The 14051-nt window shown below is 49.1% G+C and overlaps 1 protein-coding gene across 1 annotated transcript in view; it reads left to right on the forward strand.

Moving 5' to 3' along the window:
* Nucleotides 1-14032, forward strand: part of LOC123998768 (G patch domain-containing protein 8-like) — a 36839-nt gene extending 22807 nt beyond the window's left edge. The window contains 6 exon segments of the mRNA XM_046303902.1: nucleotides 5426-5493; nucleotides 5617-5703; nucleotides 7788-7931; nucleotides 8214-8344; nucleotides 8912-12107; nucleotides 12109-14032. Of these exon segments, the coding sequence (XP_046159858.1) occupies nucleotides 5426-5493; nucleotides 5617-5703; nucleotides 7788-7931; nucleotides 8214-8344; nucleotides 8912-12107; nucleotides 12109-12906 (4424 nt within the window). The 3' untranslated portion in view covers nucleotides 12907-14032.
* Nucleotides 14033-14051: the final 19 nt, after the last annotated feature.

Consider the following 14051-nt stretch of genomic DNA (forward strand, 5'->3'; position numbering starts at 1 on the left):
TAGATGAGTCTTGTTTGTGGCAACTAGCCTGCCTGCATGTCCAATTGTTGTCTATATGAATGGTCCTGTGTCTGAACCCGACAAATATGGTCATCTACTTTTTCTCCGGAGTGGACTTATAACACAATCACCATATCACGCCATCACATCGCTATAGAATGAATCTGTGGGATCATATTCTAATAATAATACAGGATTATACTCGTTCTCTCCCCTCCTGTCAGAACAGAAGCATTTTTGACCTGATAGCAATGTGTCCCCTGTGCTTTGAGTTTTCACTGTATTGACTCTGTTCTTATTTCTTCTTTTGTTCTTTTTGCCCCTTTTTTAGGTAAGGTTTGTTGGATTCCCTCTGTATGTGTGTGTATACGTGTGTGTGTTTCTCCCACTCTCTACAATTTACCTCAATGTAACACCCCCCCCTTTACAACGTAGGCTAATACTGGCCTCTCTCGGCTTCCTCTTGTCTTTATAAATCACTAAACTATTATTTCACTTTTCACAATCTGCTCACAAGTACGTACAGTGCTTTGATTCCAAGTACGAAAAACCCAACCAAAATCCAATTAAAATCAAGGTAGATCCTAGTAACCAAAGATTGCATCACATCCTGTAGAATCACCAGCTCCAAGTCTAGATTTGTGTTTTTCCCTTTGAGTGTCTGTGGCTGCCATGGTTGGGGGTTCTGATTGGCTGTGACCACGGCTCAGTCTTTTGAATGGCTTGCAGAGTAGCCCCCTTTTCCCCCACCTGCCTGTATTTACCTTCAAACCTGTGGAGTGAGTGTGTACTGTATGTATGCGTGCGGTTGTCATGTGGGACTGAGACGTGTGAATTTGTGTATGTCAGTCATGGACGGGAGCCCTAGGGAAAACTTACAGGGAGAACCTCACTCCCCCCTCATGCACCCAAAATGTGTCTGCCCCTCCCTCCCATGTCCACCAATGTCACACACACCCATCATCCCTCTCCCTTTGGCCTCCCCCCCCTGCACAGCATGTCTGTCCCAGAAGTTCTACCCTGCCTGCCTGGACTGTCAGTCATCTGGGGATTTAAGCAGTGCTCTGTATAGACTACAGTGCTACACTCCAAGTACCCTTCATATGCTCCATGGAGTACTTAAAATTCAACTCTAAATAGTCATTTGACTGTTATTTTCCTGTTGTTGCACACTTAGTGCTAGAGCAAGTCTTCTAAGCACTGCTCAAAGCCCTGTGGCCCACTCTTTCAGGTAACTTTCTGTCTATGTTCACCATCCTGGGGGTAAGCATGTCCCAAACTGAGCTTGCTGACAGTGGGACAGTGAGGGGTTTTGGGGGAATCTAGGCTAACCAGGCTTGACAAGACAAACATCTGTCTGTGAGGCTGACAGAGGGGAGAATGGTGGCTGTGTGTCGAGTGGTGTTCTGTTGTCAGGGGCAGCTGATTGGTTGCATGCTCGTATCAAATGAGGCATGGTCATTCCTCTTTACTCTAGCAGATGCGATAGATATTTTAACATGCTACATTTAAAGCAAAAGCATGATCTGTAGGACAGCCGGACAGGGAACCTCGCCCTGTTCTCCTGTTCCAAGTGGATCTGTCCTCAGATTCAGCTGTTTAAACTATCATCCCCTACCCCGAAGAACAGAGTCCAACTCAACTCCACCAGAGCCCTTATCTGATGGGGATGTTATTGAAGCCAGCTGCTGGCTCTAGCTCTTGGGGTAGGGTGAAGGAAAAGTGAGGGGTCTTGTGGGTTACTTACCACAGATATAGGTGTACAGGAGAGAGGAACAGGGGGTCCAGGCACCCATGGGATATTGGGGTAGAATGACCCAGGACTGGGATGGTGGGTGAGAGAGTGTGGTGGTGAGAGGAGATCCCTGTAAGCACCCAGAGGGCCAAGAGTGAAGAGAGGAGAGGAGGGCTTTAATCCCACCCCAACTCCCATCCCCACCCCAACTCCCATCCCCACCCCAACTCCCATCCCCACCCCAACTCTCATCCCCACCCCAACTCCCATCCCCACCCGCCCTTCTCTATGTGCCTCGAATCTTCCTGCTTAACCAATTGGTGTTTCTTTTTTACAGCGATTTGATCCTGCCCATGTTGTGCTGATGGTAAACTTAGTGGTAAATGTTATTTTTCCCCCCGATTGAATTGTTTTTATTTTTATTTATTTTTTTCCCTCATTTATTTTATTTGTTGTTTTCCCGTCATCAGAGCACCAATGCTATATAGGCTTTCAATTCTCTCAGTATTAGTACTCATTCTGCTGCTTGTATATTATCATATATACATCTACATTACTCTTACAAACATTCTCATTTTGTTTTCAGTTTTTTAAATTATTTTTTTACCTTGTGATTCACACTGTCATTTAGATGCACACTTTTTTTGTTCGGTCCCTTTGTTTTCCACTGGAATGGGTAATGCTGAAGGTATTGTCACTGTGTTTTTAAAGATGGTTATAGTTGGGGACATCTTCTGTAATCGTAAAAAAAGACATCGTATTTCATGAAGATTAGGTGCCTGGATTGTGACTCCTCCCCGTGTTCTCAGTGAACTGGTCCATTGGTGGAGAGCTTTACTGCAGTGGCCTGTCTGTCTGTCTGTGGGCTGGTCTCAAGCAGTCCCCCTTGTGGTTGGACTGCTTAATATTCACTCTAATAGTCTAGGTCCATCAAACTCAACTCTGGACCTCGACGCTAGTTCCACTGTGTTTTCATTGTTCCCCTCTAATTAGGGACTGATTTTCGACCTGGGTGCAATGAATTATCAGGTAGAACAAAACCAGCAGGCTCCGGATCGCCTAGGGTGAAAGGCGCTGCATTGTCATTTGGACGTCCGCATTGACTGTGCAGCATTTATGGTGAAACGGCCTCTGCAGAAGTCAGGGCGTTGATACTTCTTGCGCTTCAGGGAGCAGCGCAGAGCTGTTGTCAAGGAAGTGAGTTTGTGTTTTATACAGGACCTCCCACCTACTGTCAACCAATCATATCAATGCGGAGCTATACGGAGCCCTCCACATTGTTACAAAATTTGAGTGGCGCACAGTGATGTGGTACAGAGCTCAATTTGGCCATTGTGTCACACCCCGCCATACGGTGCCGCGACCACATTTTCAGATCATAAATTGTCTGAAAGAGTTAGTATGAGACCACGCCTTAATGTGTCCAACCGGCAGACAGACACTGTAGTGGGGTTTGGAGTCCAGACAGGCCCTTATTTGATCCACATTCAGCTATAATTTAAGAATTAGGATTATACCATTGGGCTGTGACCATAACAATGATACAAGAACAATTCAGAGAACAAGAACAATTCAGAGAACAGACAGATGTTAACAGAGAGGATTCAAATTAAATTTGGGTTGGTCCCCCCCCCCCCATGGGCTAGGAATTAATTAGTCTCATATCTGTATTCTGGCACTAATGAATACATTAGGTATGTAAGCCTATGCTGCTGCCCTGTTATGCCAATGCTGACTCACGCTGGCTTCCATTGCAATAGAAGACTGTAGTCAGTCGGCACGTAAGACCATAGTCACTGTTATCACTAGCCCCTTTTAATATGTCTGGTTTTATGCGTTCAGACCGCTAATGTCGCTACTGCCCTACATTATTAGTTATCACATGATTTAAGATGCAAACCAAACCTGCTCTTTTAGTTTCAGAATGAGACTACAGTCTATTCTCCTCACTAGTGAGGTAAAGGGGCATGTGGATTAGAATGAAGCAATAAGGCACGAGGGGGTGTAGTATATGGCAAAAATACCACGGCTAAGAGCTGTTCTTAGTTACGACTGTTAGCCGTGGTATATTAGCCATATACCACAAACCCCCAAGGTGCCTTATTGCTATTATAAACTGGTTGCCAATGTAATTAGAACAGTAAAATAAATATTTTGTTATACCCGTGGTATAAGGTCTGATAACCACGGCTTTCAGCCAATCAGCATTCAGGGCTCGAACCACCCAGTTTATAATCACTAATAGGTTGTGCTATGTGGAAATAATAGTTAGTCATTATTTGTTTCCGATTGTGGATTGGTTAATTCCTAGCCCTGTTAACTAAAGACAAGCATCTTTAAAATGTTAATAATCGCTCTTGCCCAAGGGTATAAACTGAGTCTAAAATCGACCAAGAGGATAATAACGTAATCTTGAGTAAGGAGAGAGAAAAAAAAAACTGAAACCAAACTGAGGTGCTGATTGGACTCTTATCTGAATTACTGTGAACCTGGCTGCCAACCAACAGCCACTGCTGCAGCAGACTAGTCCAAATTCTGTTTTGTGCCTTTTTTGTTTTGAGAACCCCTGTCTGTCCAACCCCACCCCATACCCTATTTTCTCAGGTAAGTATCCCCTCCCCTGCAATGTCACCATGGCGATTCCTGGCCTGTGACGTCACTCCGCTGTAGTTCAGTGCTTGTCCTTTATTTACTCTCTCTCTCTCTCTCTCTCTCTCTCTCTCTCTCTCTCTCCTCTCTCCTCTCTCTCTCTGCTTCGTTTGGCTGATTATGAGTGGATTAAGCAATTACGTGTCAAATCTCCAACATAGTTTTGATCTTTTTCTGTTTCATTCTGTTTTCTGGTTGTTTTTTGGTTGGTTTATTTATTTTTCTAAAGTTGATTTCCTTCTGATCTAGCTCTTTTCACAGCTTACGTAACATGGCTTAAGTAGACTGAGGGAAAGAGGGGGGAGAGCCTGTTAGGCCAGGGCCATGATGAGAGGCCTGGGGTAGAGGGGGAGCAGAGGCTGGGTCTCCTATGGGACAGTACAGGGAGTTGTGGGGTCAGTCACTGGGCAGTTCAGAGCCGGGTAATGGGGAGGCTGTACTATGTTGTCGCAGTGGTGTTCTGCTCAGTAATCTGTAGCAGCTGCGTCAGCCACCTCTGGCAGTATTGTCCTTGGTAAACTTGGCGTTCTTGTTGAACAGGACTGCTGTACTGGAGGAGGGAGGGGAGAGAGAGGCTACGCTCAGTAGTAGAGACTGGAGGGAGACACAGAGAGACTGTGACAGATACAGGCTTAAACCCTGCCCTTGCCTCTCCGTTTTTGTCCAGCATACTTTATCCCTCCATTTCCTTGTCCTCTCTCCCTCCCTTATCCAAATGGACATCTCTGAACTGCTCATATGGCCTCTGCTGGTTACCTCTTAGAACTAGGATCAGTGCAGCAATTTAGATGTATCTTTCTAGAAAGAGAACCCAGCTGAGAAGTAGTCAGGGTACTTAAGCTGTGCCGTGCCTGGTGGCTATGGTAAGCTGTGAGAATGGCTGGTGTTTGGTTCACTGTAGCTTTTCTGGTCTCTTTGCACTTCAAGGCAATATTCTCTAACCCCAGCACCCTGTGCTCTAAAAGCAGGCTGTCCCCGAGCTGTCCCCTCGTCCCAGTGTCAGAGCCTCACCTCCCCCTCTCTCTGTCTCTCTCCCCCCAGGACGCACCGACCCTGTGCCCATCATCCTTAAATATGATGTCATGGGGATGGGACGCATGGAGATGGAGGTAAGACACAGTCAGTGGGCTCGCAAAATATCCATGTATAAAATGGGTCTGTGTATTTGTGAGTTTTATTTTAGTTTGGTCTTAGCGAGTTTGTTAACTTACATATTGTGTGTGTGTGTGTAGTTGGATGTTGCCGAAGATGCTACAGAGAAGAGGAAAGTGCTGGAGGTGGAGAAGGAAGTCACAGAGGAATTACAGCAGAAATACAAGGTGAGACTCTTCTTACTAGCCAACTCAATCCAGCCATACATACGCCTCTCTTCTCAAGGTCCTCGTTTCAACAATCTCTCACTAGCATTTGTTCACTCGCTTCAAGGTGACCCCGTTTCCTGCATTTGCATACCTTCTTGCTTTTCTCCTGTGCCAGTGACTCATAGCCTTGTCTTGTTAGGATTCTGCTGCCGTTCTGTGTGTCGGTGCAATAAAATTGGCCTTGGAGAATCATAGAGCTTCTCCTGTTCCTCATCTCCCACTCCCATACGCTTCTTTCTAGTGGAGAAAATTGGATTACTTCATGTGAGGAGTTGCTGTCTGTGCTGGTGTGAGATTCTTAATATATCAGACAGACAGACCAGACCAGACAGACAGACACGCTCAGTCAATGGAGCTACTGGAATGCTCATACTGTCATGCATGTCCCAAATAATTTATTTTAGCGGGTTACCGGTATATCTGCAGAAATGACATATGCAGTGCATTTGGAAAGTATTCAGACCCCTTGGCTTTTTCCAAATTTTGTTACTTTATTCTAAAATGTATTTTTTGTTTTTTTATGTCCCTCATCAATCTACACACAATACCCCCTAACGACAATCAAAAACAGGTTTTTAGAAATGTTTGCAAATTCAGAAAAAAATTAAAACTGATATCACATTTATTTCAAAACCTTTTTTTGAAGCACCTTTGGCAGCGATTACAGCCTCGAGTCTTCTTGGGTATGACGCTTCAAACTTGGCACACCTGTATTTGGGGAGTTTCTCCCATTCTTCTCTGCAGATCCTCTCAAGCTCTGTCAGGTTAAATGGGGAGCATTGCTCCACAGCTATTTTCAGGTCTCTCCAGAGATGCTCTGGCTGGGCCAAACAAGGACAACCTGACAGACTTGTCCCGAAGCCACTCCTGCATTGACTTGGTTGTGTGCTTCGGGTCACTGTCTTGTAGGAGCAGGTCTCCAGAAACGTATTTCTGCACCTCGATCCCTCCTGCTGCTGTAAAACATCCCCACAGATTGATTGATGCTGCCAGGCTTCCTCCAGATGTGACAATTGGCTTTCAGGCCAGATGTTCAATCTTGGTTTCATCAGACCAGAGAATCTTATACAACTAAACGCATTCAACTGAAATGTGTCTCCCACATTTAACCCAACCCCTCTGAATCAGAGAGTTGCGGGGGCCATAATCGACATGCACGTCTTCGGCGCCCGGGGAACAGTGGGTTAAACTGCCTTGTTCAGGGCAGAACAACAGCATTTTACCTTGTCAACTTGGGAATTCGATCCAGCTACCTTTCGGTTACTGGCCCAACACTCTAACCACTAGGCTACCTGCGGTTCCTTCAATATATTGACTCTAGGAAGAGTCTTGGTGGTTTCAAACTTCTTCCATTTAAGAATGATGGAGGTCACTGTTTTTCTAAGGGACCGTCAATGCTGCGGACATGTTTTGGTACCGTTCCCCAGATCTGTGCCTCGACACAATCCTGTCTCGGAGCTCTATGGACAATTCCTTTGACATCGTGCACTGTCAACTGTGGGACCTTTTGTATAGTTTTCCAAATCATGTCCAATCAATTGAATGTACCACAGGTAGACTCCAATCAAGTTCTAGAAACATCTCAAGGATGTTGTAAATAAGATATTTCTGTTTTTTAATTATTGTGTAAAAATAAAACTGTTTTTGCTTTGTCATTATGGGGAATTGTGTGTAGATTGAGGGGGAAACAATTATTTTATCAATTTTAGAATAAGGCTGTAATGTAATAAAATGTGGAAAAGGGGAAGGGGTCTGAATACTTTCCGAATGCACTGTATAAACAACAACCTGCGAGCACAATCCTTGTACACTTCAATTTGTTACCTTGTCATTTCTTTCAGTTATTGAACTTTTTAACCTCCATTGATAAACAACCATAGAGTTTCCTGTGGATTACTCAACCAGTAGCAAACCCTATGATAGGATAATACAGACCAGATTATACTGGCTCTGATCGTATTTCATCTTTTCATCTCTAATCTGTATCAATGTCACTCACATCTCCTGTCTCCGCCCCCCGCCCTCCTTGACCCCAACAATAGGACCAGGTGGAAAAGGAGAAGGCCATCGCCAAAGCCCTGGAAGACCTGCGGGCCAACTTTTACTGTGAGCTGTGTGAGAAACAGTACCAGAAGCACCAAGAGTTTGACAACCACATCAACTCGTACGACCACGCTCATAAGCAGGTGAGGAGTACCTCCGCTGACCCCCACGCTGCTACAGCCCCTACACACACTGGGTTTCCTGTCACCGTGTACACGAGCTTAGAGAAACCGAGCCTTAAATCCCAGACCCTCCAGAAACAAGTGTAAGGAGCCTGTCTCAGTGGAGAGGGCTTTGCAGATATAAAATGGTTTTGTTGAATGGTGTTGCTACACCATTGACCTTATTATGGATGCAGAAATCCTGAGCTGTTTTCTTTCTCTCCCTCATCCCTGTTCTTCTCCATCTGACCCGTGCTGCTGCAGAGGCTTAAGGAGCTGAAGCAGAGGGAGTTTGCGAGAAACGTGTCATCACGCTCCCGGAAGGGTGGGAAGAAGCAGGAGAAGCTGCTACGCAGGCTGCATGAGCTGGCTGAGCAGAGGAAACAGCAGAACTGGTGAGCACATGCTACAGTATATACTGCAGACTCAACCGCCCTCTACTGGCTGAAGTGGAGGATGTAACCCAATAATGAATAATATCACATTTGATTTTATTGGTCACATACACGTGATTAGGCTAGCAGATGTTATTGCGGGTGTAGCGAAATGCTTGTGCTCCGACAGTGCAGTAATATTTAGCAAATGACACAACGTATACCCAATACACACACATCTTAGTAGGAATGAATTAAGACCATATACATATGGATGAGCGATGTCAGAGCGGAACGGACTAAGATACCGTAGAATACAGTATATACATATGAGTAATGCCAAATATGTAAACATTATTAAAGTTCCATTCCTTAAAGTGGCCAGTGATTCCTAGTCAATGCCTATAGGCTGCCGCCTCTAATGTGCTTGTGATGGCTGTTTAACAGTCTAATAGCTGTGTGGCAGCTTTCTATTAGTGAAGGAATGCAGATGTATATGCAAAGAAAAATTATTATAAAACATGTGTTCTGGATAAAACACAACACATTAAACAGTTTACTTTAATATGTTCTTTATCGTTGTTTCAGTACTCCGGGAAGTGGTCCCATGTTCAAACCCACCACCGTGGCAGTAGACGGAGAGAAGGGTGAAGAGGGGAGTGCTGTAACCCCTGAGTATGTCCCCCCTGCAGACACTGCCATGGAGGGCTTGTCAGTGGAGGAGAAGAGCAGTGGGGGTCAGGCCCCCCCCAAACCAGCCCCCACCGTCAGCTTCTCCCTGGGGAAGAGCAGCTCATCCCCGGCCGGGGCCTCCAAGGTCAGCGTGTCCTTCTCCTTCGCCAAGAAACCCCCGGTGAAGCTGGAGACGGTCGCAGCAGTGTTCGCTAAACTCCATCAGGATGACGAGGAGGAGGGGGGTGGACAGGAGGAGGGAGGGGAGAAGGCCGTGAGACAGGAGGAGACGTCAGGCTGCAGCACCGAGAGCCCCAAGGGAGGAGGGGGTAATGGAACAGCAGGGCCAGAGGAGGAGGAGGAGGAGCAGCAGGAGGAGCAACTACATCAAGAACAACCAGAGCAGGAGGAAGAGGATGATGGCGCCTCCCTAGCCTCCACTCTCAACAAGCTGAAGATGATGATGAAGAAGGAGGAAGGCTGGGCCGGCCAGGAGCCTGAGTACTACCACTACATCCCACCAACTCACTGCAGAGTCAAACCCCGCTTCCAGTTCCTGGTGTTCATGAAGGCCACAGACCAGTGTGAGATCAGGGAGCAAGAAGAAGATGAACAAGAGAAGGAAGAAAAGGTGGTAGCAGAGGTTTCTGAGCAGACACAGCCAAAAGCTACTGAGTGCAAATCAGAGGAGCCAGAGAGAACTCCTGCAGCTCCAGTCACAGAGCCCAGTCCTACTCCCACAGTCACAGAGCCCAGTCCTACTCCCACAGTCACAGAGCCCAGTCCTACTACCACAGTCACAGAGCCCACTCCTACTCCCACATCACCTAAACTGAAGACTGAAGAGGTCTCTGCCAGCTTCACAGACCCTCCTCCCACAACGGCCCCTACGCTAGAACCAGACAACAAGCAGGAGGCCCCAGTCCCAGAGCCCAACTTGGGCCCCAAAATCCCCACCGGTCCCTTCTTCCTGGTCCTGAGCAAAGACGAGAGCACCACTCTGCAGTGGCCCTCGGAGCTGCTGGATTTTACCAAGGCTCAGCCCGCCCTCTCTTACAGCTGCAACCCCCTGTACTTCGACTTCAAACTGTCCCGCAACAAAGGGGCCCGTGCTGGACGATCAGCAAAGTCCTCCAAGCCTCCTGGTGAAGGAGCTGAGAAAAAAAACAATCCTGAGGCAGCTGCTGCAGTCAATGAGGGGAATGCTGCTGCTGCCACCACCACCCCTGGGCCCAGCACTGACAACACTGGTAAGGTGGAGCCCTCCTTAAAAATAGAGGGTTCCCAAGGGGAGACTGAGGAGCAAAAGCTACAGAGTAGCACAAGCGGAGCCAAGAAGAAGAAAAAGAAGAAAAAGAAGAAGCATAAGAAATCTGGCAAAGGCTCCAAGCGCAAAGAAAAAGAGAAGGGAGCCGTAGTCGACGGGGACGCGGAAACTGAGATCCTAGGAGAGAAAACCAAAAAAAAGAAAAAACACAAACGAAAGAAGAGCAAAAACAAAGGTGAGGAGGGGGAAGAAGGAGGTGGTGGTGATAAGGAAAAGCCTAAAGAGGAAAAAGCAGTAGCCGCAACGGTTTCTAGTGCTCCCCCAGCACCAGCAGGAACAGGAACGGAACCTGGGAAGAGGAAACGACCAGCCAAAGAAGCACTTCAGAAGTCCGGGGCAGAGGAAGGTGGGGCAGGGAAAGGTTCTGACGAGGCCAAGCCCTCTGAGGAGCATAACGGCACCAAGCGTCTGAAGACAGACCCCAGCGCCCCACCCAGCGCTTCCTGCTCCTCCTCGGCCCAGAAGAGCCCCGGGCCAGGCAGACCACCCAGCAGTGAGAGTGAGGAGGAAGGAGGAGGAGGCTCGGCTTCCCGATCCAGCCGCCGTAGGTCCACGCCCCGGGAGGGGCACCGGCACCAGAGCGAGGACTCCGGCCGCTCCCGAAGCCACTCGTCGCATCGGGGAGACGGGCGAGGGAGCAGCCGGCGGCGGCGGCACCGCGGCCAGGCCTCCCGTAGCCAGTCAGACTCCAGCAGCTCAGAGCGCTCTTCGAGCGCCTACAGCCGGCGCAGCCGCAGCTACTCAGACAGTTACAGTGACGACAGTGACGGGGGGCGCCACCGGAGACACTCTAAACACTCCTCTGACTCCGAGTACGATCGACGGGGAAGCGGCGGGCGGCGGCGCTCCAGAAGACGTCACTACTCGTCCTCATCCTCGGAGGACTCTCGCTCCCGCTCACGCAGCCACAGCCGCAGGAAGAGGCACCAGCGGCGGCACCGGAGCAGCTCTCGGAGCTCTAGCAGCAGAAGCCGCAGCAGCAGCGCCAGGTCATGGAGACGCAGCTACAGCCGCAGTCACAGCTCAGCCAGCCGCTCCTCCAGCTCCACCAAGGGCTCCCCTCACCGGGGTCGGGGAGGCCGGGGGGCCCACAGGGACCGGGCAGACAGCGCCACACGGCGTCGAGACTTCAACCGCTCCTGCATCTACCGCTCCCAGTCCCCCCGCTCTGCCTCATCACGAGCCCCAAACCGCAACAGCAGCTCCCAGAGCCAGAGGGCAGGGGGGTCCCGGGGAGAAGGAGACCAGAGGAACTCTTCCTCACACTTCACCGCCCGCCAGCTTCTGGATAAGATCCAGTCCAGGAAGGGATCTGATGTCCCAACCACAGGGACCAAGACTGGCGCCAAGATCAAGGACCCACCATCGGGCTACTTTGGGCCCAAACTGCCTCCAGCTCTGGGCAATAAGTCCATGCTGCCCCTGTTCGGTAAGCTGCAGGCAGGGAAGAAATTCCCTGCGATCCCCCTGACCCGGCCTGATGGTGGAGAGAAGTCATCAGCAGGGAAAGGTTCAGATGCCGGGGCAGAGGTCATCCTGATGGAGCCCATCCGGGAGTTCCCCCCACCACCTCCCCCTCAACCAGCTCATAAGAAAGTGGAGGAGACTGTAGTAGTAGTTCAGGAGGCCCGCCACCTCACCCTGGACGCACGGGTTCTTCATGAGCCCCGGCCGCTGTTCCATCAGGAGCCCTCCATGCTGATGCCCCCATACCAGGGCGAGCCGGGACAGGACCCCTCCCAAAACCCCATGATGGAGCCCCTCATGCCCGACATGCAGCAGCAGCCTCCCCCCCATGCACGCCTACCCCAACTACCCCCCGCCCAGCCTGGAGGAGGAGGACATGGGCATGGAGGCAGAGGAGGACGGTCTGGCCCCGCTGGAGAGCCAGCCCATCACCTTCACCCCAGAGGAGATGGAGAAGTACGGCAAGCTGCAGCAGGCTGCCCAGCAGCACATCCAGCAGCAGCTCTTGGCCAAGCACATCAAGACCTTCCCCTCAGCCGCAGCAGCACAGGCTGCAGCGAACATGGCTGCAGCAGCGAACCATCTGCAGCCGGCACCCCCTCCTCCCCCCCAGCAGCAGATGATCCAGATCCACCAGCCTGCTGTGTCTGCAGCCTCGGCTACCTCCCTCACCACAGTACAACACCTCATCCAGCAGCACCATGCTGCTCAGGCTGCAGCCATGGGCATCCACCCACACGGACCCCACCCGCACCCCCAGTTAGCCCAGGTTCACCACATCCCCCAGCACCACCTCACCCCCATCTCCCTGTCTCACCTGGGCCACTCTCTAGGCCACACTCTGGGCCACCAGTTGGGAGTGGGACACGCTGGACTGATCCCTGCCCACCACACGGCCTTCCTCTCTGGCCAGCCCATACACATTATCCCAGCCTCAGCACTTCATCACCACAGCCCCTTAGCCCTCCACCACATACCACACTCATCCCTCTACCCAACGCTGTTCGCCCCCCGGCACACTAACGCCGCTGCGGCAGCCGCACTACAGCTCCACCCCTTCCTGCACCCCATTTTCTCAGGGCAGGACCTCCAGCACCCCCCTAACCACGGCTCCTGAGAAAGACCTTCACTAGAGCCATGTGTCCACATCAGAGGAGGGTTTTGGCCAGAGCAGGCCTGGTTAAACATCTGAGTTAACATGGAGAGAGGGAGGTGTAGTGGCAGCAGGTGATTATGAGAATATCATCAAAATGGCCACCATTAGACCACTGGCCAGACAGAGGTGCTGTGATATGCTGCCTGTGCAGAGGTAAACAACAGACATTTACTGTGGGCTCTTTGAATGGACCCCTCCTAACAGTTGCCTGACATTCACCCTGAGGTTTCTGGACAGGGTGGAGGAGGGTTTGAGGCAACCTCAAATCTAAGACGGCAGTTTGTTTTGAATGGTAATCCAGTTTTTTTTTTTTTATTAAAAAAATAGAATCAGAAACCTCTGAGTATTTTTTTTGTCCCACAGTTTATAACTGATTGTTGCTGTCAATGTTCTTCTTTGTTTTTACAGCCAAAGAGACACAGTGGCTGAAGCCATAAGCAGGATGGTGTTGTGGGAAAAGAAAGGAAAGGGGAGATGAGATGGGGACAAGGGGGGGTTTAGGGTGACATCCATGACTGGAAACAGCCTTGACTTTGTAATGTAATCTGGTGGCTCTAGTCTACTGCCTAAATTCTGTTGTCATTAATATCTAATGTTTTCACATGACTACTTGCTCTATTCATGACCCGTAATATTCACCAACAATTTGTAATACGGTATAGTGTACATAGATCACTGAGCAATGTGAAGTATCCCTCTAATATGATGGGCATTTAAGGGATGTTCTTTATTACTGACTAATGAATTGTTACCCATAAGGAAATGAAAATGGTCACTGGTGGGGGAACACCGATAAGAGGTTGGGCAAAGCTCATGTTTTATTGGAGGTACTGTGGGGGGGGTCACACCCTGCTGTAGGGTTAAAGGTCATGTTGTTCCAAGTGGTAGTGGTTGTATTTTGAAATGACTTGCACTGAAATCTGTACATCAAGATGCTGCTTTCGCATCATGTAACAAATGTATGATTGTAGTATACTGCAATAATTGTATTTTTTTTGTTTCTAAATTATTTTCCAAAATGCTCCTCAATGTTTTTCCTCGTGTCATTTTTGCTCAATGTAAATAAAATTGCTGTAGTTAACCCCAATAACATTCTAGAGGTTTGT

Source organism: Oncorhynchus gorbuscha, linkage group LG16 (assembly GCF_021184085.1).
Source record: "Oncorhynchus gorbuscha isolate QuinsamMale2020 ecotype Even-year linkage group LG16, OgorEven_v1.0, whole genome shotgun sequence".
NCBI lineage: Eukaryota > Metazoa > Chordata > Actinopteri > Salmoniformes > Salmonidae > Oncorhynchus > Oncorhynchus gorbuscha.